The sequence below is a fragment of the Rhamphochromis sp. 'chilingali' genome (genome assembly GCF_963969265.1).
Source record: "Rhamphochromis sp. 'chilingali' genome assembly, chromosome: 12".
NCBI lineage: Eukaryota > Metazoa > Chordata > Actinopteri > Cichliformes > Cichlidae > Rhamphochromis > Rhamphochromis sp. 'chilingali'.
The window spans coordinates 11,090,993-11,116,053 of record NC_137939.1 but is presented as its reverse complement, the minus strand read 5'-3'; the positions used below and the strand labels follow the sequence as shown (position 1 = coordinate 11,116,053).

Sequence of the window (25,061 nt, the reverse complement as noted above, 5' to 3'; positions counted from 1 at the left end):
TTCCTTCTCTCACCCCAACCGGTCGCAGCAAATGGCCGCCCCTCCCTGAGCCTGGTTCTGCCGGAGGTTTCTTCCTGTTAAAAGGGAGTTTTACCTTCCCACTGTCGCCAAAGTGCTTGCTCATAGGGGGTCATATGATTGTTGGGTTTTTCTCTGTATCTATGAAGCGCCTTGAGGCGACTTATGTTGTGATTTGGCGCTATATAAATAAAATTGAATTGAATTGAATTGAATTACTTAGCCGAAACCCAAAGACTGCTTGGTTGAGTTAACTTCCTGAACTATCTACACCAAAAGAACAAATCCTTTAAAAATATGATCCTGGTTCCAAAAATATGGGGTAAAGATAAGAAGGGAGGAGGGAAAGAAGAGGAACTAGGAAAAAGATGAAAGAGTATAAAAAGTAGACCAAGCCTGGACTTAACCTCTGCTAACTCCTAATGAGCTCAGTAAAACTGCTGAGGTGGTTCAGGGAGGATTTCACAGCAGGCTGTTTGCACATCCCTGGATTTCAGACATCCACTCTTCCACTATTTATGGGCCTGACTATGTGCAGCGCTTCAGCTGCTGAACTGCGCAGTTTGATTGCAATTCTCTGTGAGGTTGTGTGACGAGAAAGAGCCCGTTCTTCTTAAATATTCCACGTGGCCAGTTTTTAATCGTAAATTAGGATCATGTGCTGTGGCTTTAACAGCTTCACGTGTGGAATTTTAAAGACACTCTGAGACAATATCTGTAGATCATGTTGTTGTGTTACAAGTCAATATAGAATCAGAGCAATGTTTTAACTTCTTTTGCTGAAATAATCTACCAGTGTTAAAAAGTGACATGCCAGTTGCTCTGATGTCCGCTGATCAAACAGTGTATAAAAAGTATAAAAAGTAGACGTGTGTTTTGACAGGTTAGAACGTTAAAGCTTACCAACACTAATTGTGCCTGTCCAGTAAAGAATAGAACTATTTCTGAATGAAATAAGCCTGTTGTTGGGCAGCATCTTTCATTCTTTCACTATTAAGAGTTTAAAACTAAAGACGACTTGAATAATTTTGACTCACATAATGAAAAGAGAGGTTTGTTTTACTTACCCTGAAGGCTCTGAGGACTGCTAATGGGTCATCAGTTGTGAGTCTCTGCAGGAGTGCTGGCCAGCAGCGACGAGCCATAGGCAGCAGTTCATTTTCCCTCTCACTCAGCACCTGAACGCACAACTCCAGCACGTCTAGTACCTAAAGACAAAGACGCACAACACACCTAACAATTATCTCTGTTTTGATCCTGATTATATGTGAGCTGAAACTAATTATTGAGGTCTTCATTGAGAGCCCAAACTCCTGAGCAGGCACGACTTCAGCACAGACTTATTTCTGTTTCACTCCTGGACCAGACTGAATGTTTTTCCTTGATGAGCATTACACCACTGAACAGTCCTCCACACAGTTCTGACAGGATGAATTGTACCAACGCTGGCGGTCCTACCTTCACAAGAATGATTATTTTTGTTATTAGTCCAACAGTTGACTCTACGTAAAACTACTGATACAGTACCTTGAGTCGGAGCCTGAGGCTGGGATCAGACAGCAGATGAATGCAGCGCTCCATAACATCCTTAGTGATGCTGAGGTGGGAGGGAAGCTCTGCTTTCACATCAGGACTACCAGTATCTTCAACATCCTCACACTCAGTGGGAGGGACTTCTGCAATGGAGCACATGTACAGTTAGACCGCCAGTTTAGCAGTGAGGTTCAGATTTCTATGACTCTTAATTACAATGATCCATCTCCTCTACACTCTGAATCTAAAATAATCACCACTACAACCTATAGCTTATATTCCACTGGCCCTTAGACAGACCTATTACCTTGGTCTTCAGTGTTATAATCATCCTCTATTCCAATGCCCTCTGCCAGTTCTTTCTGTTTGCGGTAATTCAGCAGGAATTGGCGAATGCTGAGGTCTTCCTGGTCACTGGAGCTCTATCTGGAGCTGACAGACATACTGGTCCTGCAACAATTGGAAGGAAACCACCTCGCTAAAGGAAAAAAAAGACAACAATATCAAAATAGGTTTGATTACAATAAAATAAGTCAGTTAATCAAAATCAGTGTGACAGAGATGCTGATGTTTTTGAAAAGAGCCCATTAGTGACATTTAATTCCATATTTTTACCGTGACGGCTTGTAAAACTGCAAAAACTGCAAACACCTATAGTGCCGCTGTCTAAATATTATTATGAATATGAATTCTATAACAGAAAACGACTGAGCATTTAAACCATCACGATGTATTAAATGTTTCCAAAGATACTGATAATTTGATAACAAGAAAAGTTAGTTCTCCTCAAAATGCGCCTGACTAAAAGTGGGATCAACCAGTACATATAATATTCATCCTGCTACATTTAGAAAGTGGCAACAACAGTAAACATGAGTAACTCCACCGTGTGTCTATCCGGTCTTTAAGTGATGACGTGATCAATCCTACTTCTGGGCCCAAACTACTCTGCGTTTAATAAGGCTGTTGTGTTTTTAACATGTTTTAATGCTTTGTAACTTGTTCTATTTAATCTCAACAAGCCCCTTACAAAAAGTAAGCGATCACTGTCGGCCTCTCTCAGTTTTTATTACAACTATTCATTTTAAAGCTCAGTTTTTAAAACCTTACCATGTAACTACAGCCCAGGCAATGCAGCAGCACATTAATGACTAACCTGTATGTGGATGGATTATCTCAGTTGTTCTCTTGACTGAAGTTTGGTCCGTTTACAGCATCCTGCCATGCCACTGCATTTGTCCCTAACCATCGGGAACCCTCACCTTAACTCTTATCCAGTGGAAAAAAGTTCCCCTTCATCACTGTGTTAATGTTATGCTAACATAGCTGTTTCGCTAGTCACATAGCACATCACTATATACCAGCTAGCCAAACTTCAGTAACCCTACAAACATCACTGCTGCTTACTTTCCTGTCTTCATGTATGTCAGAAGTGATAGCAGAGCTGTGCCTTTTAATTTGTTTTAGAAATCCCTCAGTCAGAACCTGGTATATTATATTTAGACGGAAACTAGTGAGCTAACTCTCTGCTAACTTCTAACTTCAGACAGATTTTTAACTCTCAGTGATCATTTGACTTTGGGACCTGCAGTGTAGTTTGGGTCCAGACACGCTAATGACCAGACTTAAAGACCAAATTTCGGGTCACTTTTGCTGGTCCCAAGCCCCAATAAAGAAGCTAGCTTGAAGCTTGACATAAAAAACAATAATTGCTAAGAAAAGTGTAATTTGTAGTTCTAAATATATTCTAAATGCATTTAGATCGTTTTTACTCACTTTATGTCTCTTCCACGATGTTACGTCTCTCTCCTATGTTGGTTACAATTACATAAGCACTTAGCAGGACAGTGGAAAAACCCAGGACCACAGTGATACTGAGAATTCCACGGTGTTCACTGTCTTCAGCAACCTTACGAGGGCCGGTTGAACGGCTACAGTCTTATCATACACGTGCAGTGTTCCTACAAGCCATAAGGTTACCTTGAGTGAGGAAGATGATGATTGAATGTCCGTCTGAGTCCATAGGTTGAGGTGCAAGCACATTTCTCCCATTCTCCACAGAGGGCAGTGGCGCATAGGTGTGACGTCACTAACACTTAAGTTGCCTTAGAGTGATAGCAGAAAATTGTGAGCGTTACACTTGTATGCGGCTTGAAGTAGGCACACATTGGCAGGGATGTGGTTGGAACGGCTGACTAGATAAGGCCTGGTGTCCAGCTAATGAAAAAGAGCCGAAAATTGGGGTGCGGCTGCGCAGGTGTGCACTTTAAATATAGCACTTTTGCCCTGTTATTCCGGGCCGCCCGATTGGCTCATGGGAACGTGACAGGCCCTATGGCAGAGATTGAGGACAGAGGGCAGTGGTTCGAATCCCATGCGGACCATATGTTGGGGACACAAAAAAAAAAAAAAAAAAAAAAAAATATCCCTGGCTCTGAAATTCACTTGCTACGCTTGCTAGAAGCCTACAGGCGAGCCTACAGAATGGGCTCTCTCTGCCTTTTTTTTTTTTTTTTAACCCCTGTCTCAAAATCTCTTCCATCAATCAATATTGGTTGTTATGGTTGCTATGGACGCCAAACACACCATGCATTGTCGCTTTCTCAATCTCTTCTTCATGTCCGAACAAACGCTCAATTTTGCCTTCATTAACACAAATTATACATCAAAATGTAGGTATTTTTCTTGCCTTTAACAAAATGGCACTGTCATTATTGTAGGAGTTGCCGTTTTCTCGCAAATGGCCTCGAAGCAACAGTTAAAAAATGTCCACATTCAAAGTCTATGGAGACTTGAGTGAAAATGACAGCTGAAATTCTGTAACAGAGGCGTTTTCAACTCCTCATATCTCCTAGATGTATTTTTCTTTAGAGACCTGAAAACCGCCTTGATTTTTTTTTTTCCTTTTTTATTAAAGCCTGCTGATTGTTACAGTGAAAGAATGATGTCGACAGTCCGTGTACTTTTGGAGTTACAGAACATTTTGTAAGACGAAGAAACGGCAGTTTTCACCTCTCAGTTGTGGTAAACGCTTGAAATATATTATAGGGCAGGCCGCGGCGTAGAGAACGCGCTTTGGGAGCGAGAGACCCAGGTTGAAATCTAGCCAGTGGCAGTATCTAATATCGTTCCCTAATTCACTTTATAATTACAAATTCTCAACACTTGAACATTCCCACGTGTGTTCTGATCAAAACAGTGCAAGAATGAGCTCTTTAGCTTTTGATTTACAACTTATCCACATTTCTTTGCGGACACTCCTGCATGTCACAAATACATTGCACAAAGCGCATCTGTGGCTGTGTACCATTCGTGGTGCGTTGGCTCCCTCTACTGGTACGCGCCTCATTCAAATGTCGCCACACATTTAAAATTGCAGGGTGTCTTTACACTGTCATAGCTCCTAGATAGATTTCTTCAGAGCTGAAAATCGCTGTGATTATTCACCATAGCCTGCTTTGTCTTACAGTGAAAGAACGATGTCAACGTATAACATCGTTGGTTACTTTAATTATGTTTGTTTTTTTAAATCAAATCCTACAAAACAGGACCATTGTGACACAAAACCTCTCACACACTAACACAAACTCTTTATACAGATACAGAGCTTTACATGTATAAATAAGGCAGACAAAAATGCATAAAACACAAGCTATCCACAGACTGTCGGTGGACGCCATGTCACCTTATTTTGTTTTTATCTTGTTTCTTTTTGGTGTAGCCTCATTAAACAAAATGTTTATAAAAATGACCACTTTTATTATGAATTATTAGGAAATTAATAATTCATTATTAATTATTTATTATGAACACACCTGCCACCCTCAAGTAGAGGTGGCAGAGAGGAGGCACTTGGAGTTTCGGTCGAGAAAGTGTCCGTGTGACTGAGTCCTGTCCCAGCTCTGCTTCAAGGTCTGTCGGTCCAGCTTGTTGAGGGTCTGAGAGCAAAGACGGATATCCTGGACCAGCTCTGACAAACTGTCCAGGTCTTGACTCTCCCAGGGGCCAGAGACCTGACAACCTGCAGGTTAAGCAACAAAGAATCATTTTATTTCATATCCATAATTTCCATTTTCCCCCCTATAAATATTTGACATCCAAATGTAGCCTGTTAGCTAGCATTCAGCAATGTTTTCTGCTCCATAAAATGGAAAATTAATTCACAGCTAATCTTTTTTTTAAATCTTTAAACCACACTTCTATATTGTAATGTCTGTGTGTGTAATCATCATGTAACACCTCTGTGCATACATACTAAATGTTCAAACTTAGAAATGCGTCAAAAGGAAACGCACTGATAGCAAGAAACAAACTGTTGCCAAGTACAACTTTGCACAGGTGATAAAAACATCAAAGAAATCCAAATTGTGAATTAGTGTGAAACGGTGAATCTAAGAATAGCTTTAGAAAAAAAAAGGAACTCCATGGAGTATCTCCAAGTTCAGACATACCTTCGAGGTTTAGAAGTGTCAGTGGTCGACGGGCCTCTCTGACAGACGCCAGGATGTTGTGAAGTCCCACTGATGTAACAGACGGATTTCCTGACAGATTCAGACTCACCAGTGTGGGACACGACGAGAGGCACCTGTGAAATAATAAGAAAAAGTCCAACAGGCCAGTAAAGAGTGACAATTTAAACAAAGGCAAAGCCCCACTAACATGAGTAATAACTGAGCCGTAGAAATGACGCCCTCACACACACACACACACACCTCGCCAAGGTAGCTACACTGCTGTCTGTCAGCCCATTTGCAGCCAGGCTGAGGTGGGTCAGAGAGCACTCGTCCTGCAAAAACACAAAAGTCTTAACCTGATTGCACAATTATATCTTTCGACAATAAATGACATTGCATGATTTTTGCGTGCACACCTGTGACAGGACTTTGGCGAGGTGTTCCAGTGCCGGGTAATCAGCAGGCCCTCTGCAGACAGCTGACAGGTCCACGTGTGGGAGGCAGTGGAGGGGCAGAGTCTTTAACACCAGCTCAAAGCCGGTGGAGCCCAGGGGATTGAGGGACAGGCACACTGCTTTCAAATGGCCTGTGCCTGAACGTTCAGAAGATGTAAAGTTAGTTGCAGTTTTGCTTATGGGTGGGAGTTCAGTGAAGCTTAAGGCTTCAGTCAGCTGCTTGTTAGAGAGTCACCTGTGAGCGCGCTGGCTAGCAGCAGTCGATGCTGCTGAAGGAAATGAGCAGTGAGACCTGCAGAGACCGCTTGGCTAGCACAGGGCAGCAGGACAGCAGACAGGACAGAGACTCAGACACGCCGTCCCCCAGTGGGTTCATACTGAGGTCCAGCTCCTCCAGGCACTTTGAGTGGAAACGAGCAGAAAAAGCAAATGATCACGAGAGCCAATTCTCTCTGACAGATATCATTGATATGAATCAGGTTAGCTTGTTATTAAGATCTAAGGTAGTTATTAAGACCAGAGGTACTTAAATACAGGTTAGATGGTAAACCTGGAGCTGCCACTATTGGCTAGCTGAGGCCCTTACCGGGAATGCAGGTGCACTCTGTCCCTTTAAAGCATTTACAGCCTTCTCCAGGCCGTCCCCTGTAATGCAGTTGGCAGAAATGTCCAGCAGCTGCAGACGAGGCATGGTGAGCGTTGTGGCAATCAGCTCAGGGAGAAGGTCGTCAGACATACGGTTTCCAGAAATTCGCAGCTCCGTGAGGCTGGCCTGAAGTTTTAGGGCACGGAGGAGCGGGCTGAGGGAAGAGGCGGCCAAACCGAGACATTTGGAGTCCTGACACGGAGGAACCCCGGTCCCGAACCTCACATAGCCGGGAGACACGCTTGTTCTCATCTACAGGTAGAAAGAGATGGTACTTCATAACAGAATACAAGAATGCACATGTGTCCGTTTTATAATGCATTTCCTCTGTGTTGCTCACCCACTGCTAGACTTTGACAGGCCTTCTTGTATCGCTCAGGGAGAGGAGGGAGATCCCCACGAGCAAACGTCAGCCAGAACCCACAACACAAACCCATCAGTTATCCTGCACTGGTGCGGGAAAGTGAAGCCAAGGATTCAATCCCAAAAACTGTGATTCCTTCAGTGTCTTCTGGAAGCTGGCTCCAAAAGCAAGTCAGCATCCAGTCTGGTAATAGAAATGGTTCTAATCTTTACAGTTTCTCAGATTGTAGTTTCTCAGGCAGCTTGTTAACATAATCAGCCCTTCACCTTCTTACCAGAATCATACAGTCTAAAACCTGCACGCCTCATCTGGGTAAGAAAGATGAAGTCATTGTGGAAGGACCTAGAACCTCCATTCCTTCTATCAGTGATTTAATGAAAAGACCTCTGTGTCTATGAGAAAGTCTATTTTATGAATTTGGGCCATACTTTGCCTAAGAAAAGGAGTATGCTCACTGGCTGACATGCAAGCTGTTTCACAGTCATAGCTGTCCTCTTGTCACTGTGGGTTTTTTTTTTTTTTTTTTAAATCCAACCTCACCTCTTCATTTGTGTGCAGGACGGCCAGTAGCTGGTCCTGCGGGGAGAGCAGAGCGCCTTCTTTCTGCAGAGAGAGACGAGGCAGGAGGCCACATTTCTGGTAGTAACGCTGAGCTGCCTGCTCACACAGCCACGACACAGAGCAGGAGTTGGCCTCACTGGGATGCAGAGCAATGACCGGTGATTAAACAGAAATTAAAAACAAAACAACAACAACAACAAAAAAACACTATACCAATCAGATTGAGCAGTACATAAAAATAAATCCCAAACTTAAAACTTTTCACCGACCTTTGTGGAACTGGGATCAGGAAGACGTCTTCCTGAACCCGGACCCTCATTCTGATTGGTGGAGGAAGTGACGTGGGCATAGGAGCAACCAAAGTTTGAGTTGGAGGCTAGAGTAAACAAAATAAAACATTCAAGCACTGTTAAAACATCTGTATTTAATGTCGTCAACTCTTTGTAGAAAGACAAAGCAGTCTGTGGAGGGATCAGAAAGTCTAAACATCAGGAAAGTAAAAGTTTGTCAGGTGATGCTACAAAACACCAAGGTATAACTATATATAAGATCCGAAATGGGCGATGTCATCTTTTACTCCTGGACAAAGCCCACGGCATCCAGGCTGCAGAAATATGTAAAAACAGCTCGCCCGTTTTGATCAGCTCGCGCTCATTTACTTCCACATTCATCACTGTTCAAAATGAATCAGAAATGAAGACACATCATCTTCAAGTTATATCCCCTAGTGACACTGAATTATAGTTATTCTCTCACTGAGTGTGCATTTCCTGAATAATTCATGTGTAGTCTCACTCTGACTATCACCTTTTCACACTTGGAGTGACTTATTCACAATCACTGTGTTGTGTGTATTTCCTTAGTTAGTGTTACTCCATCCGTAACTAACAAACAGCAAAAGAGCATTCCACTTCTGACCTAAGCATGGATAAGGAGAGGTGGGGGCGGTGTGTCTGATCTCCAATCGTCATCATCTGCATCCCCAAGCTGTTCTTTCTCTGAGAGAGGCCTCTACTGGACAGGGAGGAAACTGCAGATCCTGAAAGAAAAAGGGCACAACAAGCTAGAAAAGTGGGAAAAGCACGAAAAAGAAAAACCAAACAAACCCAGTCTAATCTGCAGGCCGTGTCCGAGTTCAAATACTTGTTTTGAATTCCAGCTGCAGAAGATAAGGCAGTTTCCTCTACTCTTGGCCCAGATGAGTGTGGTAAAAAGCAAACTTACAAATCAGATGTCCTTGCAGAGCCTTAACTCCATCCTGTACATCCGATATGGACTGAAGCTGTCTGGTGAGGCTTGCTATGAACACCAGCTGCCTGATAATGTTGATGACCCACTCTTTCTGTGAGCCCGCACAGCCTGTGTGTGTGGAGGGATGTCGGAAAAAAACAAAACAAAAAAACAAAAAAAACAATTAGCCTGAATTAGGACTAGTTGTCATCATTTTTTTTCACATAGCCACGGTTTTTTCTATGGTCTGTTTTTGGGCCATTAATGTAGTTTGGTAACAGCATTATGCTTAAAAATGTTCATCTTTTACTGTTACCTGTTGTGGATCACAAAGTTTAAAACTACTTAAAAACACACACAAACACAACAAAGTAACTCCACCATGTGTCTATCCGGTCTTTAAGTGATGACGTGATCAATCCTACTTCTGGGCCCAAACTACTCTGCGTTTAATAAGGCTGTTGTGTTTTTAACATGTTTTAATGCTTTGTAACTTGTTCTATTTAATCTCAACAAGCCCCTTACAAAAAGTAAGCGATCACTGTCGGCCTCTCTCAGTTTTTATTACAACTATTCATTTTAAAGCTCAGTTTTTAAAACCTTACCATGTAACTACAGCCCAGGCAATGCAGCAGCACATTAATGACTAACCTGTATGTGGATGGATTATCTCAGTTGTTCTCTTGACTGAAGTTTGGTCCGTTTACAGCATCCTGCCATGCCACTGCATTTGTCCCTAACCATCGGGAACCCTCACCTTAACTCTTATCCAGTGGAAAAAAGTTCCCCTTCATCACTGTGTTAATGTTATGCTAACATAGCTGTTTCGCTAGTCACATAGCACATCACTATATACCAGCTAGCCAAACTTCAGTAACCCTACAAACATCACTGCTGCTTACTTTCCTGTCTTCATGTATGTCAGAAGTGATAGCAGAGCTGTGCCTTTTAATTTGTTTTAGAAATCCCTCAGTCAGAACCTGGTATATTATATTTAGACGGAAACTAGTGAGCTAACTCTCTGCTAACTTCTAACTTCAGACAGATTTTTAACTCTCAGTGATCATTTGACTTTGGGACCTGCAGTGTAGTTTGGGTCCAGACACGCTAATGACCAGACTTAAAGACCAAATTTCGGGTCACTTTTGCTGGTCCCAAGCCCCAATAAAGAAGCTAGCTTGAAGCTTGACATAAAAAACAATAATTGCTAAGAAAAGTGTAATTTGTAGTTCTAAATATATTCTAAATGCATTTAGATCGTTTTTACTCACTTTATGTCTCTTCCACGATGTTACGTCTCTCTCCTATGTTGGTTACAATTACATAAGCACTTAGCAGGACAGTGGAAAAACCCAGGACCACAGTGATACTGAGAATTCCACGGTGTTCACTGTCTTCAGCAACCTTACGAGGGCCGGTTGAACGGCTACAGTCTTATCATACACGTGCAGTGTTCCTACAAGCCATAAGGTTACCTTGAGTGAGGAAGATGATGATTGAATGTCCGTCTGAGTCCATAGGTTGAGGTGCAAGCACATTTCTCCCATTCTCCACAGAGGGCAGTGGCGCATAGGTGTGACGTCACTAACACTTAAGTTGCCTTAGAGTGATAGCAGAAAATTGTGAGCGTTACACTTGTATGCGGCTTGAAGTAGGCACACATTGGCAGGGATGTGGTTGGAACGGCTGACTAGATAAGGCCTGGTGTCCAGCTAATGAAAAAGAGCCGAAAATTGGGGTGCGGCTGCGCAGGTGTGCACTTTAAATATAGCACTTTTGCCCTGTTATTCCGGGCCGCCCGATTGGCTCATGGGAACGTGACAGGCCCTATGGCAGAGATTGAGGACAGAGGGCAGTGGTTCGAATCCCATGCGGACCATATGTTGGGGACACAAAAAAAAAAAAAAAAAAAAAAAAAAAATATCCCTGGCTCTGAAATTCACTTGCTACGCTTGCTAGAAGCCTACAGGCGAGCCTACAGAATGGGCTCTCTCTGCCTTTTTTTTTTTTTTTTAACCCCTGTCTCAAAATCTCTTCCATCAATCAATATTGGTTGTTATGGTTGCTATGGACGCCAAACACACCATGCATTGTCGCTTTCTCAATCTCTTCTTCATGTCCGAACAAACGCTCAATTTTGCCTTCATTAACACAAATTATACATCAAAATGTAGGTATTTTTCTTGCCTTTAACAAAATGGCACTGTCATTATTGTAGGAGTTGCCGTTTTCTCGCAAATGGCCTCGAAGCAACAGTTAAAAAATGTCCACATTCAAAGTCTATGGAGACTTGAGTGAAAATGACAGCTGAAATTCTGTAACAGAGGCGTTTTCAACTCCTCATATCTCCTAGATGTATTTTTCTTTAGAGACCTGAAAACCGCCTTGATTTTTTTTTTTCCTTTTTTATTAAAGCCTGCTGATTGTTACAGTGAAAGAATGATGTCGACAGTCCGTGTACTTTTGGAGTTACAGAACATTTTGTAAGACGAAGAAACGGCAGTTTTCACCTCTCAGTTGTGGTAAACGCTTGAAATATATTATAGGGCAGGCCGCGGCGTAGAGAACGCGCTTTGGGAGCGAGAGACCCAGGTTGAAATCTAGCCAGTGGCAGTATCTAATATCGTTCCCTAATTCACTTTATAATTACAAATTCTCAACACTTGAACATTCCCACGTGTGTTCTGATCAAAACAGTGCAAGAATGAGCTCTTTAGCTTTTGATTTACAACTTATCCACATTTCTTTGCGGACACTCCTGCATGTCACAAATACATTGCACAAAGCGCATCTGTGGCTGTGTACCATTCGTGGTGCGTTGGCTCCCTCTACTGGTACGCGCCTCATTCAAATGTCGCCACACATTTAAAATTGCAGGGTGTCTTTACACTGTCATAGCTCCTAGATAGATTTCTTCAGAGCTGAAAATCGCTGTGATTATTCACCATAGCCTGCTTTGTCTTACAGTGAAAGAACGATGTCAACGTATAACATCGTTGGTTACTTTAATTATGTTTGTTTTTTTAAATCAAATCCTACAAAACAGGACCATTGTGACACAAAACCTCTCACACACTAACACAAACTCTTTATACAGATACAGAGCTTTACATGTATAAATAAGGCAGACAAAAATGCATAAAACACAAGCTATCCACAGACTGTCGGTGGACGCCATGTCACTTTATTTTGTTTTTATCTTGTTTCTTTTTGGTGTAGCCTCATTAAACAAAATGTTTATAAAAATGACCACTTTTATTATGAATTATTAGGAAATTAATAATTCATTATTAATTATTTATTATGAACACACCTGCCACCCTCAAGTAGAGGTGGCAGAGAGGAGGCACTTGGAGTTTCGGTCGAGAAAGTGTCCGTGTGACTGAGTCCTGTCCCAGCTCTGCTTCAAGGTCTGTCGGTCCAGCTTGTTGAGGGTCTGAGAGCAAAGACGGATATCCTGGACCAGCTCTGACAAACTGTCCAGGTCTTGACTCTCCCAGGGGCCAGAGACCTGACAACCTGCAGGTTAAGCAACAAAGAATCATTTTATTTCATATCCATAATTTCCATTTTCCCCCCTATAAATATTTGACATCCAAATGTAGCCTGTTAGCTAGCGTTCAGCAATGTTTTCTGCTCCATAAAATGGAAAATTAATTCACAGCTAATCTTTTTTTTAAATCTTTAAACCACACTTCTATATTGTAATGTCTGTGTGTGTAATCATCATGTAACACCTCTGTGCATACATACTAAATGTTCAAACTTAGAAATGCGTCAAAAGGAAACGCACTGATAGCAAGAAACAAACTGTTGCCAAGTACAACTTTGCACAGGTGATAAAAACATCAAAGAAATCCAAATTGTGAATTAGTGTGAAACGGTGAATCTAAGAATAGCTTTAGAAAAAAAAAGGAACTCCATGGAGTATCTCCAAGTTCAGACATACCTTCGAGGTTTAGAAGTGTCAGTGGTCGACGGGCCTCTCTGACAGACGCCAGGATGTTGTGAAGTCCCACTGATGTAACAGACGGATTTCCTGACAGATTCAGACTCACCAGTGTGGGACACGACGAGAGGCACCTGTGAAATAATAAGAAAAAGTCCAACAGGCCAGTAAAGAGTGACAATTTAAACAAAGGCAAAGCCCCACTAACATGAGTAATAACTGAGCCGTAGAAATGACGCCCTCACACACACACACACACACACCTCGCCAAGGTAGCTACACTGCTGTCTGTCAGCCCATTTGCAGCCAGGCTGAGGTGGGTCAGAGAGCACTCGTCCTGCAAAAACACAAAAGTCTTAACCTGATTGCACAATTATATCTTTCGACAATAAATGACATTGCATGATTTTTGCGTGCACACCTGTGACAGGACTTTGGCGAGGTGTTCCAGTGCCGGGTAATCAGCAGGCCCTCTGCAGACAGCTGACAGGTCCACGTGTGTGAGGCAGTGGAGGGGCAGAGTCTTTAACACCAGCTCAAAGCCGGTGGAGCCCAGGGGATTGAGGGACAGGCACACTGCTTTCAAATGGCCTGTGCCTGAACGTTCAGAAGATGTAAAGTTAGTTGCAGTTTTGCTTATGGGTGGGAGTTCAGTGAAGCTTAAGGCTTCAGTCAGCTGCTTGTTAGAGAGTCACCTGTGAGCGCGCTGGCTAGCAGCAGTCGATGCTGCTGAAGGAAATGAGCAGTGAGACCTGCAGAGACCGCTTGGCTAGCACAGGGCAGCAGGACAGCAGACAGGACAGAGACTCAGACACGCCGTCCCCCAGTGGGTTCATACTGAGGTCCAGCTCCTCCAGGCACTTTGAGTGGAAACGAGCAGAAAAAGCAAATGATCACGAGAGCCAATTCTCTCTGACAGATATCATTGATATGAATCAGGTTAGCTTGTTATTAAGATCTAAGGTAGTTATTAAGACCAGAGGTACTTAAATACAGGTTAGATGGTAAACCTGGAGCTGCCACTATTGGCTAGCTGAGGCCCTTACCGGGAATGCAGGTGCACTCTGTCCCTTTAAAGCATTTACAGCCTTCTCCAGGCCGTCCCCTGTAATGCAGTTGGCAGAAATGTCCAGCAGCTGCAGACGAGGCATGGTGAGCGTTGTGGCAATCAGCTCAGGGAGAAGGTCGTCAGACATACGGTTTCCAGAAATTCGCAGCTCCGTGAGGCTGGCCTGAAGTTTTAGGGCACGGAGGAGCGGGCTGAGGGAAGAGGCGGCCAAACCGAGACATTTGGAGTCCTGACACGGAGGAACCCCGGTCCCGAACCTCACATAGCCGGGAGACACGCTTGTTCTCATCTACAGGTAGAAAGAGATGGTACTTCATAACAGAATACAAGAATGCACATGTGTCCGTTTTATAATGCATTTCCTCTGTGTTGCTCACCCACTGCTAGACTTTGACAGGCCTTCTTGTATCGCTCAGGGAGAGGAGGGAGATCCCCACGAGCAAACGTCAGCCAGAACCCACAACACAAACCCATCAGTTATCCTGCACTGGTGCGGGAAAGTGAAGCCAAGGATTCAATCCCAAAAACTGTGATTCCTTCAGTGTCTTCTGGAAGCTGGCTCCAAAAGCAAGTCAGCATCCAGTCTGGTAATAGAAATGGTTCTAATCTTTACAGTTTCTCAGATTGTAGTTTCTCAGGCAGCTTGTTAACATAATCAGCCCTTCACCTTCTTACCAGAATCATACAGTCTAAAACCTGCACGCCTCATCTGGGTAAGAAAGATGAAGTCATTGTGGAAGGACCTAGAACCTCCATTCCTTCTATCAGTGATTTAATGAAAAGACCTCTGTGTCTATGAGAAAGTCTATTTTATGAATTTGGGCCATACTTTGCCTAAGAAAAGGAGTATGCTCACTGGCTGACATGCAAGCTGTTTCACAGTCATAGCTGTCCTCTTGTCACTGTGGGTTTTTTTTTTTTTTTAAATCCAACCTCACCTCTTCATTTGTGTGCAGGACGGCCAGTAGCTGGTCCTGCGGGGAGAGCAGAGCGCCTTCTTTCTGCAGAGAGAGACGAGGCAGGAGGCCACATTTCTGGTAGTAACGCTGAGCTGCCTGCTCACACAGCCACGACACAGAGCAGGAGTTGGCCTCACTGGGATGCAGAGCAATGACCGGTGATTAAACAGAAATTAAAAACAAAACAACAACAACAACAAAAAAACACTATACCAATCAGATTGAGCAGTACATAAAAATAAATCCCAAACTTAAAACTTTTCACCGACCTTTGTGGAACTGGGATCAGGAAGACGTCTTCCTGAACCCGGACCCTCATTCTGATTGGTGGAGGAAGTGACGTGGGCATAGGAGCAACCAAAGTTTGAGTTGGAGGCTAGAGTAAACAAAATAAAACATTCAAGCACTGTTAAAACATCTGTATTTAATGTCGTCAACTCTTTGTAGAAAGACAAAGCAGTCTGTGGAGGGATCAGAAAGTCTAAACATCAGGAAAGTAAAAGTTTGTCAGGTGATGCTACAAAACACCAAGGTATAACTATATATAAGATCCGAAATGGGCGATGTCATCTTTTACTCCTGGACAAAGCCCACGGCATCCAGGCTGCAGAAATATGTAAAAACAGCTCGCCCGTTTTGATCAGCTCGCGCTCATTTACTTCCACATTCATCACTGTTCAAAATGAATCAGAAATGAAGACACATCATCTTCAAGTTATATCCCCTAGTGACACTGAATTATAGTTATTCTCTCACTGAGTGTGCATTTCCTGAATAATTCATGTGTAGTCTCACTCTGACTATCACCTTTTCACACTTGGAGTGACTTATTCACAATCACTGTGTTGTGTGTATTTCCTTAGTTAGTGTTACTCCATCCGTAACTAACAAACAGCAAAAGAGCATTCCACTTCTGACCTAAGCATGGATAAGGAGAGGTGGGGGCGGTGTGTCTGATCTCCAATCGTCATCATCTGCATCCCCAAGCTGTTCTTTCTCTGAGAGAGGCCTCTACTGGACAGGGAGGAAACTGCAGATCCTGAAAGAAAAAGGGCACAACAAGCTAGAAAAGTGGGAAAAGCACGAAAAAGAAAAACCAAACAAACCCAGTCTAATCTGCAGGCCGTGTCCGAGTTCAAATACTTGTTTTGAATTCCAGCTGCAGAAGATAAGGCAGTTTCCTCTACTCTTGGCCCAGATGAGTGTGGTAAAAAGCAAACTTACAAATCAGATGTCCTTGCAGAGCCTTAACTCCATCCTGTACATCCGATATGGACTGAAGCTGTCTGGTGAGGCTTGCTATGAACACCAGCTGCCTGATAATGTTGATGACCCACTCTTTCTGTGAGCCCGCACAGCCTGTGTGTGTGGAGGGATGTCGGAAAAAAACAAAACAAAAAAACAAAAAAAAACAATTAGCCTGAATTAGGACTAGTTGTCATCATTTTTTTTCACATAGCCACGGTTTTTTCTATGGTCTGTTTTTGGGCCATTAATGTAGTTTGGTAACAGCATTATGCTTAAAAATGTTCATCTTTTACTGTTACCTGTTGTGGATCACAAAGTTTAAAACTACTTAAAAACACACACAAACACAACAAAGTAACTCCACCATGTGTCTATCCGGTCTTTAAGTGATGACGTGATCAATCCTACTTCTGGGCCCAAACTACTCTGCGTTTAATAAGGCTGTTGTGTTTTTAACATGTTTTAATGCTTTGTAACTTGTTCTATTTAATCTCAACAAGCCCCTTACAAAAAGTAAGCGATCACTGTCGGCCTCTCTCAGTTTTTATTACAACTATTCATTTTAAAGCTCAGTTTTTAAAACCTTACCATGTAACTACAGCCCAGGCAATGCAGCAGCACATTAATGACTAACCTGTATGTGGATGGATTATCTCAGTTGTTCTCTTGACTGAAGTTTGGTCCGTTTACAGCATCCTGCCATGCCACTGCATTTGTCCCTAACCATCGGGAACCCTCACCTTAACTCTTATCCAGTGGAAAAAAGTTCCCCTTCATCACTGTGTTAATGTTATGCTAACATAGCTGTTTCGCTAGTCACATAGCACATCACTATATACCAGCTAGCCAAACTTCAGTAACCCTACAAACATCACTGCTGCTTACTTTCCTGTCTTCATGTATGTCAGAAGTGATAGCAGAGCTGTGCCTTTTAATTTGTTTTAGAAATCCCTCAGTCAGAACCTGGTATATTATATTTAGACGGAAACTAGTGAGCTAACTCTCTGCTAACTTCTAACTTCAGACAGATTTTTAACTCTCAGTGATCATTTGACTTTGGGACCTGCAGTGTAGTTTGGGTCCAGACACGCTAATGACCAGACTTAAAGACCAAATTTCGGGTCACTTTTGCTGGTCCCAAGCCCCAATAAAGAAGCTAGCTTGAAGCTTGACATAAAAAACAATAATTGCTAAGAAAAGTGTAATTTGTAGTTCTAAATATATTCTAAATGCATTTAGATCGTTTTTACTCACTTTATGTCTCTTCCACGATGTTACGTCTCTCTCCTATGTTGGTTACAATTACATAAGCACTTAGCAGGACAGTGGAAAAACCCAGGACCACAGTGATACTGAGAATTCCACGGTGTTCACTGTCTTCAGCAACCTTACGAGGGCCGGTTGAACGGCTACAGTCTTATCATACACGTGCAGTGTTCCTACAAGCCATAAGGTTACCTTGAGTGAGGAAGATGATGATTGAATGTCCGTCTGAGTCCATAGGTTGAGGTGCAAGCACATTTCTCCCATTCTCCACAGAGGGCAGTGGCGCATAGGTGTGACGTCACTAACACTTAAGTTGCCTTAGAGTGATAGCAGAAAATTGTGAGCGTTACACTTGTATGCGGCTTGAAGTAGGCACACATTGGCAGGGATGTGGTTGGAACGGCTGACTAGATAAGGCCTGGTGTCCAGCTAATGAAAAAGAGCCGAAAATTGGGGTGCGGCTGCGCAGGTGTGCACTTTAAATATAGCACTTTTGCCCTGTTATTCCGGGCCGCCCGATTGGCTCATGGGAACGTGACAGGCCCTATGGCAGAGATTGAGGACAGAGGGCAGTGGTTCGAATCCCATGCGGACCATATGTTGGGGACACAAAAAAAAAAAAAAAAAAAAAAAAAAATATCCCTGGCTCTGAAATTCACTTGCTACGCTTGCTAGAAGCCTACAGGCGAGCCTACAGAATGGGCTCTCTCTGCCTTTTTTTTTTTTTTTTAACCCCTGTCTCAAAATCTCTTCCATCAATCAATATTGGTTGTTATGGTTGCTATGGACGCCAAACACACCATGCATTGTCGCTTTCTCAATCTCTTCTTCATGTCCGAACAAACGCTCAATTTTGCCTTCATTAACACAAATTATACATCAAAATGTAGGTATTTTTCTTGCCTTTAACAAAATGGCACTGTCATTATTGTAGGAGTTGCCGTTTTCTCGCAAATGGCCTCGAAGCAACAGTTAAAAAATGTCCACATTCAAAGTCTATGGAGACTTGAGTGAAAATGACAGCTGAAATTCTGTAACAGAGGCGTTTTCAACTCCTCATATCTCCTAGATGTATTTTTCTTTAGAGACCTGAAAACCGCCTTGATTTTTTTTTTTCCTTTTTTATTAAAGCCTGCTGATTGTTACAGTGAAAGAATGATGTCGACAGTCCGTGTACTTTTGGAGTTACAGAACATTTTGTAAGACGAAGAAACGGCAGTTTTCACCTCTCAGTTGTGGTAAACGCTTGAAATATATTATAGGGCAGGCCGCGGCGTAGAGAACGCGCTTTGGGAGCGAGAGACCCAGGTTGAAATCTAGCCAGTGGCAGTATCTAATATCGTTCCCTAATTCACTTTATAATTACAAATTCTCAACACTTGAACATTCCCACGTGTGTTCTGATCAAAACAGTGCAAGAATGAGCTCTTTAGCTTTTGATTTACAACTTATCCACATTTCTTTGCGGACACTCCTGCATGTCACAAATACATTGCACAAAGCGCATCTGTGGCTGTGTACCATTCGTGGTGCGTTGGCTCCCTCTACTGGTACGCGCCTCATTCAAATGTCGCCACACATTTAAAATTGCAGGGTGTCTTTACACTGTCATAGCTCCTAGATAGATTTCTTCAGAGCTGAAAATCGCTGTGATTATTCACCATAGCCTGCTTTGTCTTACAGTGAAAGAACGATGTCAACGTATAACATCGTTGGTTACTTTAATTATGTTTGTTTTTTTAAATCAAATCCTACAAAACAGGACCATTGTGACACAAAACCTCTCACACACTAACACAAACTCTTTATACAGATACAGAGCTTTACATGTATAAATAAGGCAGACAAAAATGCATAAAACACAAGCTATCCACAGACTGTCGGTGGACGCCATGTCACTTTATTTTGTTTTTATCTTGTTTCTTTTTGGTGTAGCCTCATTAAACAAAATGTTTATAAAAATGACCACTTTTATTATGAATTATTAGGAAATTAATAATTCATTATTAATTATTTATTATGAACACACCTGCCACCCTCAAGTAGAGGTGGCAGAGAGGAGGCACTTGGAGTTTCGGTCGAGAAAGTGTCCGTGTGACTGAGTCCTGTCCCAGCTCTGCTTCAAGGTCTGTCGGTCCAGCTTGTTGAGGGTCTGAGAGCAAAGACGGATATCCTGGACCAGCTCTGACAAACTGTCCAGGTCTTGACTCTCCCAGGGGCCAGAGACCTGACAACCTGCAGGTTAAGCAACAAAGAATCATTTTATTTCATATCCATAATTTCCATTTTCCCCCCTATAAATATTTGACATCCAAATGTAGCCTGTTAGCTAGCATTCAGCAATGTTTTCTGCTCCATAAAATGGAAAATTAATTCACAGCTAATCTTTTTTTTAAATCTTTAAACCACACTTCTATATTGTAATGTCTGTGTGTGTAATCATCATGTAACACCTCTGTGCATACATACTAAATGTTCAAACTTAGAAATGCGTCAAAAGGAAACGCACTGATAGCAAGAAACAAACTGTTGCCAAGTACAACTTTGCACAGGTGATAAAAACATCAAAGAAATCCAAATTGTGAATTAGTGTGAAACGGTGAATCTAAGAATAGCTTTAGAAAAAAAAAGGAACTCCATGGAGTATCTCCAAGTTCAGACATACCTTCGAGGTTTAGAAGTGTCAGTGGTCGACGGGCCTCTCTGACAGACGCCAGGATGTTGTGAAGTCCCACTGATGTAACAGACGGATTTCCTGACAGATTCAGACTCACCAGTGTGGGACACGACGAGAGGCACCTGTGAAATAATAAGAAAAAGTCCAACAGGCCAGTAAAGAGTGACAATTTAAACAAAGGCAAAGCCCCACTAACATGAGTAATAACTGAGCCGTAGAAATGACGCCCTCACACACACACACACACACCTCGCCAAGGTAGCTACACTGCTGTCTGTCAGCCCATTTGCAGCCAGGCTGAGGTGGGTCAGAGAGCACTCGTCCTGCAAAAACACAAAAGTCTTAACCTGATTGCACAATTATATCTTTCGACAATAAATGACATTGCATGATTTTTGCGTGCACACCTGTGACAGGACTTTGGCGAGGTGTTCCAGTGCCGGGTAATCAGCAGGCCCTCTGCAGACAGCTGACAGGTCCACGTGTGGGAGGCAGTGGAGGGGCAGAGTCTTTAACACCAGCTCAAAGCCGGTGGAGCCCAGGGGATTGAGGGACAGGCACACTGCTTTCAAATGGCCTGTGCCTGAACGTTCAGAAGATGTAAAGTTAGTTGCAGTTTTGCTTATGGGTGGGAGTTCAGTGAAGCTTAAGGCTTCAGTCAGCTGCTTGTTAGAGAGTCACCTGTGAGCGCGCTGGCTAGCAGCAGTCGATGCTGCTGAAGGAAATGAGCAGTGAGACCTGCAGAGACCGCTTGGCTAGCACAGGGCAGCAGGACAGCAGACAGGACAGAGACTCAGACACGCCGTCCCCCAGTGGGTTCATACTGAGGTCCAGCTCCTCCAGGCACTTTGAGTGGAAACGAGCAGAAAAAGCAAATGATCACGAGAGCCAATTCTCTCTGACAGATATCATTGATATGAATCAGGTTAGCTTGTTATTAAGATCTAAGGTAGTTATTAAGACCAGAGGTACTTAAATACAGGTTAGATGGTAAACCTGGAGCTGCCACTATTGGCTAGCTGAGGCCCTTACCGGGAATGCAGGTGCACTCTGTCCCTTTAAAGCATTTACAGCCTTCTCCAGGCCGTCCCCTGTAATGCAGTTGGCAGAAATGTCCAGCAGCTGCAGACGAGGCATGGTGAGCGTTGTGGCAATCAGCTCAGGGAGAAGGTCGTCAGACATACGGTTTCCAGAAATTCGCAGCTCCGTGAGGCTGGCCTGAAGTTTTAGGGCACGGAGGAGCGGGCTGAGGGAAGAGGCGGCCAAACCGAGACATTTGGAGTCCTGACACGGAGGAACCCCGGTCCCGAACCTCACATAGCCGGGAGACACGCTTGTTCTCATCTACAGGTAGAAAGAGATGGTACTTCATAACAGAATACAAGAATGCACATGTGTCCGTTTTATAATGCATTTCCTCTGTGTTGCTCACCCACTGCTAGACTTTGACAGGCCTTCTTGTATCGCTCAGGGAGAGGAGGGAGATCCCCACGAGCAAACGTCAGCCAGAACCCACAACACAAACCCATCAGTTATCCTGCACTGGTGCGGGAAAGTGAAGCCAAGGATTCAATCCCAAAAACTGTGATTCCTTCAGTGTCTTCTGGAAGCTGGCTCCAAAAGCAAGTCAGCATCCAGTCTGGTAATAGAAATGGTTCTAATCTTTACAGTTTCTCAGATTGTAGTTTCTCAGGCAGCTTGTTAACATAATCAGCCCTTCACCTTCTTACCAGAATCATACAGTCTAAAACCTGCACGCCTCATCTGGGTAAGAAAGATGAAGTCATTGTGGAAGGACCTAGAACCTCCATTCCTTCTATCAGTGATTTAATGAAAAGACCTCTGTGTCTATGAGAAAGTCTATTTTATGAATTTGGGCCATACTTTGCCTAAGAAAAGGAGTATGCTCACTGGCTGACATGCAAGCTGTTTCACAGTCATAGCTGTCCTCTTGTCACTGTGGGTTTTTTTTTTTTTTAAATCCAACCTCACCTCTTCATTTGTGTGCAGGACGGCCAGTAGCTGGTCCTGCGGGGAGAGCAGAGCGCCTTCTTTCTGCAGAGAGAGACGAGGCAGGAGGCCACATTTCTGGTAGTAACGCTGAGCTGCCTGCTCACACAGCCACGACACAGAGCAGGAGTTGGCCTCACTGGGATGCAGAGCAATGACCGGTGATTAAACAGAAATTAAAAACAAAACAACAACAACAACAAAAAAACACTATACCAATCAGATTGAGCAGTACATAAAAATAAATCCCAAACTTAAAACTTTTCACCGACCTTTGTGGAACTGGGATCAGGAAGACGTCTTCCTGAACCCGGACCCTCATTCTGATTGGTGGAGGAAGTGACGTGGGCATAGGAGCAACCAAAGTTTGAGTTGGAGGCTAGAGTAAACAAAATAAAACATTCAAGCACTGTTAAAACATCTGTATTTAATGTCGTCAACTCTTTGTAGAAAGACAAAGCAGTCTGTGGAGGGATCAGAAAGTCTAAACATCAGGAAAGTAAAAGTTTGTCAGGTGATGCTACAAAACACCAAGGTATAACTATATATAAGATCCGAAATGGGCGATGTCATCTTTTACTCGTGGACAAAGCCCACGGCATCCAGGCTGCAGAAATATGTAAAAACAGCTCGCCCGTTTTGATCAGCTCGCGCTCATTTACTTCCACATTCATCACTGTTCAAAATGAATCAGAAATGAAGACACATCATCTTCAAGTTATATCCCCTAGTGACACTGAATTATAGTTATTCTCTCACTGAGTGTGCATTTCCTGAATAATTCATGTGTAGTCTCACTCTGACTATCACCTTTTCACACTTGGAGTGACTTATTCACAATCACTGTGTTGTGTGTATTTCCTTAGTTAGTGTTACTCCATCCGTAACTAACAAACAGCAAAAGAGCATTCCACTTCTGACCTAAGCATGGATAAGGAGAGGTGGGGGCGGTGTGTCTGATCTCCAATCGTCATCATCTGCATCCCCAAGCTGTTCTTTCTCTGAGAGAGGCCTCTACTGGACAGGGAGGAAACTGCAGATCCTGAAAGAAAAAGGGCACAACAAGCTAGAAAAGTGGGAAAAGCACGAAAAAGAAAAACCAAACAAACCCAGTCTAATCTGCAGGCCGTGTCCGAGTTCAAATACTTGTTTTGAATTCCAGCTGCAGAAGATAAGGCAGTTTCCTCTACTCTTGGCCCAGATGAGTGTGGTAAAAAGCAAACTTACAAATCAGATGTCCTTGCAGAGCCTTAACTCCATCCTGTACATCCGATATGGACTGAAGCTGTCTGGTGAGGCTTGCTATGAACACCAGCTGCCTGATAATGTTGATGACCCACTCTTTCTGTGAGCCCGCACAGCCTGTGTGTGTGGAGGGATGTCGGAAAAAAACAAAACAAAAAAACAAAAAAAAACAATTAGCCTGAATTAGGACTAGTTGTCATCATTTTTTTTCACATAGCCACGGTTTTTTCTATGGTCTGTTTTTGGGCCATTAATGTAGTTTGGTAACAGCATTATGCTTAAAAATGTTCATCTTTTACTGTTACCTGTTGTGGATCACAAAGTTTAAAACTACTTAAAAACACACACAAACACAACAAAGTAACTCCACCATGTGTCTATCCGGTCTTTAAGTGATGACGTGATCAATCCTACTTCTGGGCCCAAACTACTCTGCGTTTAATAAGGCTGTTGTGTTTTTAACATGTTTTAATGCTTTGTAACTTGTTCTATTTAATCTCAACAAGCCCCTTACAAAAAGTAAGCGATCACTGTCGGCCTCTCTCAGTTTTTATTACAACTATTCATTTTAAAGCTCAGTTTTTAAAACCTTACCATGTAACTACAGCCCAGGCAATGCAGCAGCACATTAATGACTAACCTGTATGTGGATGGATTATCTCAGTTGTTCTCTTGACTGAAGTTTGGTCCGTTTACAGCATCCTGCCATGCCACTGCATTTGTCCCTAACCATCGGGAACCCTCACCTTAACTCTTATCCAGTGGAAAAAAGTTCCCCTTCATCACTGTGTTAATGTTATGCTAACATAGCTGTTTCGCTAGTCACATAGCACATCACTATATACCAGCTAGCCAAACTTCAGTAACCCTACAAACATCACTGCTGCTTACTTTCCTGTCTTCATGTATGTCAGAAGTGATAGCAGAGCTGTGCCTTTTAATTTGTTTTAGAAATCCCTCAGTCAGAACCTGGTATATTATATTTAGACGGAAACTAGTGAGCTAACTCTCTGCTAACTTCTAACTTCAGACAGATTTTTAACTCTCAGTGATCATTTGACTTTGGGACCTGCAGTGTAGTTTGGGTCCAGACACGCTAATGACCAGACTTAAAGACCAAATTTCGGGTCACTTTTGCTGGTCCCAAGCCCCAATAAAGAAGCTAGCTTGAAGCTTGACATAAAAAACAATAATTGCTAAGAAAAGTGTAATTTGTAGTTCTAAATATATTCTAAATGCATTTAGATCGTTTTTACTCACTTTATGTCTCTTCCACGATGTTACGTCTCTCTCCTATGTTGGTTACAATTACATAAGCACTTAGCAGGACAGTGGAAAAACCCAGGACCACAGTGATACTGAGAATTCCACGGTGTT

At 42.9% G+C, this 25,061-nt stretch overlaps 3 protein-coding genes and 1 long non-coding RNA gene across 4 annotated transcripts; all 4 read right to left on the bottom strand.

Annotated features, from left to right (window-relative positions):
• Positions 1–263: 263 nt before the first annotated feature.
• LOC308407783 lies at positions 264–3,639 on the bottom strand. The gene is made up of 4 exons (XR_013973718.1): positions 3,532–3,639; positions 1,859–2,029; positions 1,546–1,694; positions 264–1,226 (listed from the first exon to the last, which is right to left on the bottom strand). It is a non-coding gene; the product is annotated as an uncharacterized lncRNA (long non-coding RNA).
• Positions 3,640–5,312: 1,673 nt separating this feature from the next.
• On the bottom strand, positions 5,313–10,596 carry LOC308407440 (tonsoku-like protein). Its single transcript, XM_080899073.1, has 11 exons — positions 9,913–10,596; positions 9,256–9,390; positions 8,950–9,070; positions 8,301–8,407; positions 8,011–8,167; positions 7,047–7,358; positions 6,696–6,860; positions 6,422–6,597; positions 6,264–6,337; positions 6,003–6,136; positions 5,313–5,572 (listed from the first exon to the last, which is right to left on the bottom strand). The coding sequence occupies exons 4-7, from the start codon at positions 8,378–8,380 to the stop codon at positions 6,711–6,713; spliced, it is 699 nt and encodes a 232-aa protein (XP_080755199.1). The 5' UTR covers positions 8,381–8,407; positions 8,950–9,070; positions 9,256–9,390; positions 9,913–10,596; the 3' UTR covers positions 5,313–5,572; positions 6,003–6,136; positions 6,264–6,337; positions 6,422–6,597; positions 6,696–6,710.
• Positions 10,597–12,492: 1,896 nt separating this feature from the next.
• Positions 12,493–17,804, bottom strand: LOC308408025 (tonsoku-like protein). The gene is made up of 11 exons (XM_080900074.1): positions 17,121–17,804; positions 16,463–16,597; positions 16,157–16,277; positions 15,508–15,614; positions 15,218–15,374; positions 14,257–14,568; positions 13,906–14,070; positions 13,632–13,807; positions 13,474–13,547; positions 13,211–13,344; positions 12,493–12,780 (listed from the first exon to the last, which is right to left on the bottom strand). The coding sequence occupies exons 4-7, from the start codon at positions 15,585–15,587 to the stop codon at positions 13,921–13,923; spliced, it is 699 nt and encodes a 232-aa protein (XP_080756200.1). The 5' UTR covers positions 15,588–15,614; positions 16,157–16,277; positions 16,463–16,597; positions 17,121–17,804; the 3' UTR covers positions 12,493–12,780; positions 13,211–13,344; positions 13,474–13,547; positions 13,632–13,807; positions 13,906–13,920.
• A 1,895-nt stretch (positions 17,805–19,699) lies between these two features.
• LOC308407631 (tonsoku-like protein) lies at positions 19,700–25,008 on the bottom strand. Its single transcript, XM_080899421.1, has 11 exons — positions 24,325–25,008; positions 23,667–23,801; positions 23,361–23,481; positions 22,712–22,818; positions 22,422–22,578; positions 21,462–21,773; positions 21,111–21,275; positions 20,837–21,012; positions 20,679–20,752; positions 20,418–20,551; positions 19,700–19,987 (listed from the first exon to the last, which is right to left on the bottom strand). Exons 4-7 carry the CDS (start codon positions 22,789–22,791, stop codon positions 21,126–21,128), a joined length of 699 nt encoding a protein of 232 aa, XP_080755547.1. The 5' UTR covers positions 22,792–22,818; positions 23,361–23,481; positions 23,667–23,801; positions 24,325–25,008; the 3' UTR covers positions 19,700–19,987; positions 20,418–20,551; positions 20,679–20,752; positions 20,837–21,012; positions 21,111–21,125.
• Positions 25,009–25,061: the final 53 nt, after the last annotated feature.

Coding starts and splice junctions, on each gene's coding strand:
- LOC308407440 (XM_080899073.1), bottom strand. CDS start 8,380: ATGCCCACGTCACTTCCTCCACCAATCAGAATGAGGGTCCGGGTTCAG. Junction 8,168..8,300: donor CTGATCCCAGTTCCACAAAG/GTCGGTGAAAAG, acceptor TCTGCATCCCAG/TGAGGCCAACTCCTGCTCTG. Junction 6,861..7,046: donor AGAGTGCACCTGCATTCCCG/GTAAGGGCCTCA, acceptor TTCCACTCAAAG/TGCCTGGAGGAGCTGGACCT.
- LOC308407631 (XM_080899421.1), bottom strand. CDS start 22,791: ATGCCCACGTCACTTCCTCCACCAATCAGAATGAGGGTCCGGGTTCAG. Junction 21,774..22,421: donor TCCTGCACACAAATGAAGAG/GTGAGGTTGGAT, acceptor TTCTACCTGTAG/ATGAGAACAAGCGTGTCTCC. Junction 21,276..21,461: donor AGAGTGCACCTGCATTCCCG/GTAAGGGCCTCA, acceptor TTCCACTCAAAG/TGCCTGGAGGAGCTGGACCT.
- LOC308408025 (XM_080900074.1), bottom strand. CDS start 15,587: ATGCCCACGTCACTTCCTCCACCAATCAGAATGAGGGTCCGGGTTCAG. Junction 15,375..15,507: donor CTGATCCCAGTTCCACAAAG/GTCGGTGAAAAG, acceptor TCTGCATCCCAG/TGAGGCCAACTCCTGCTCTG. Junction 14,071..14,256: donor AGAGTGCACCTGCATTCCCG/GTAAGGGCCTCA, acceptor TTCCACTCAAAG/TGCCTGGAGGAGCTGGACCT.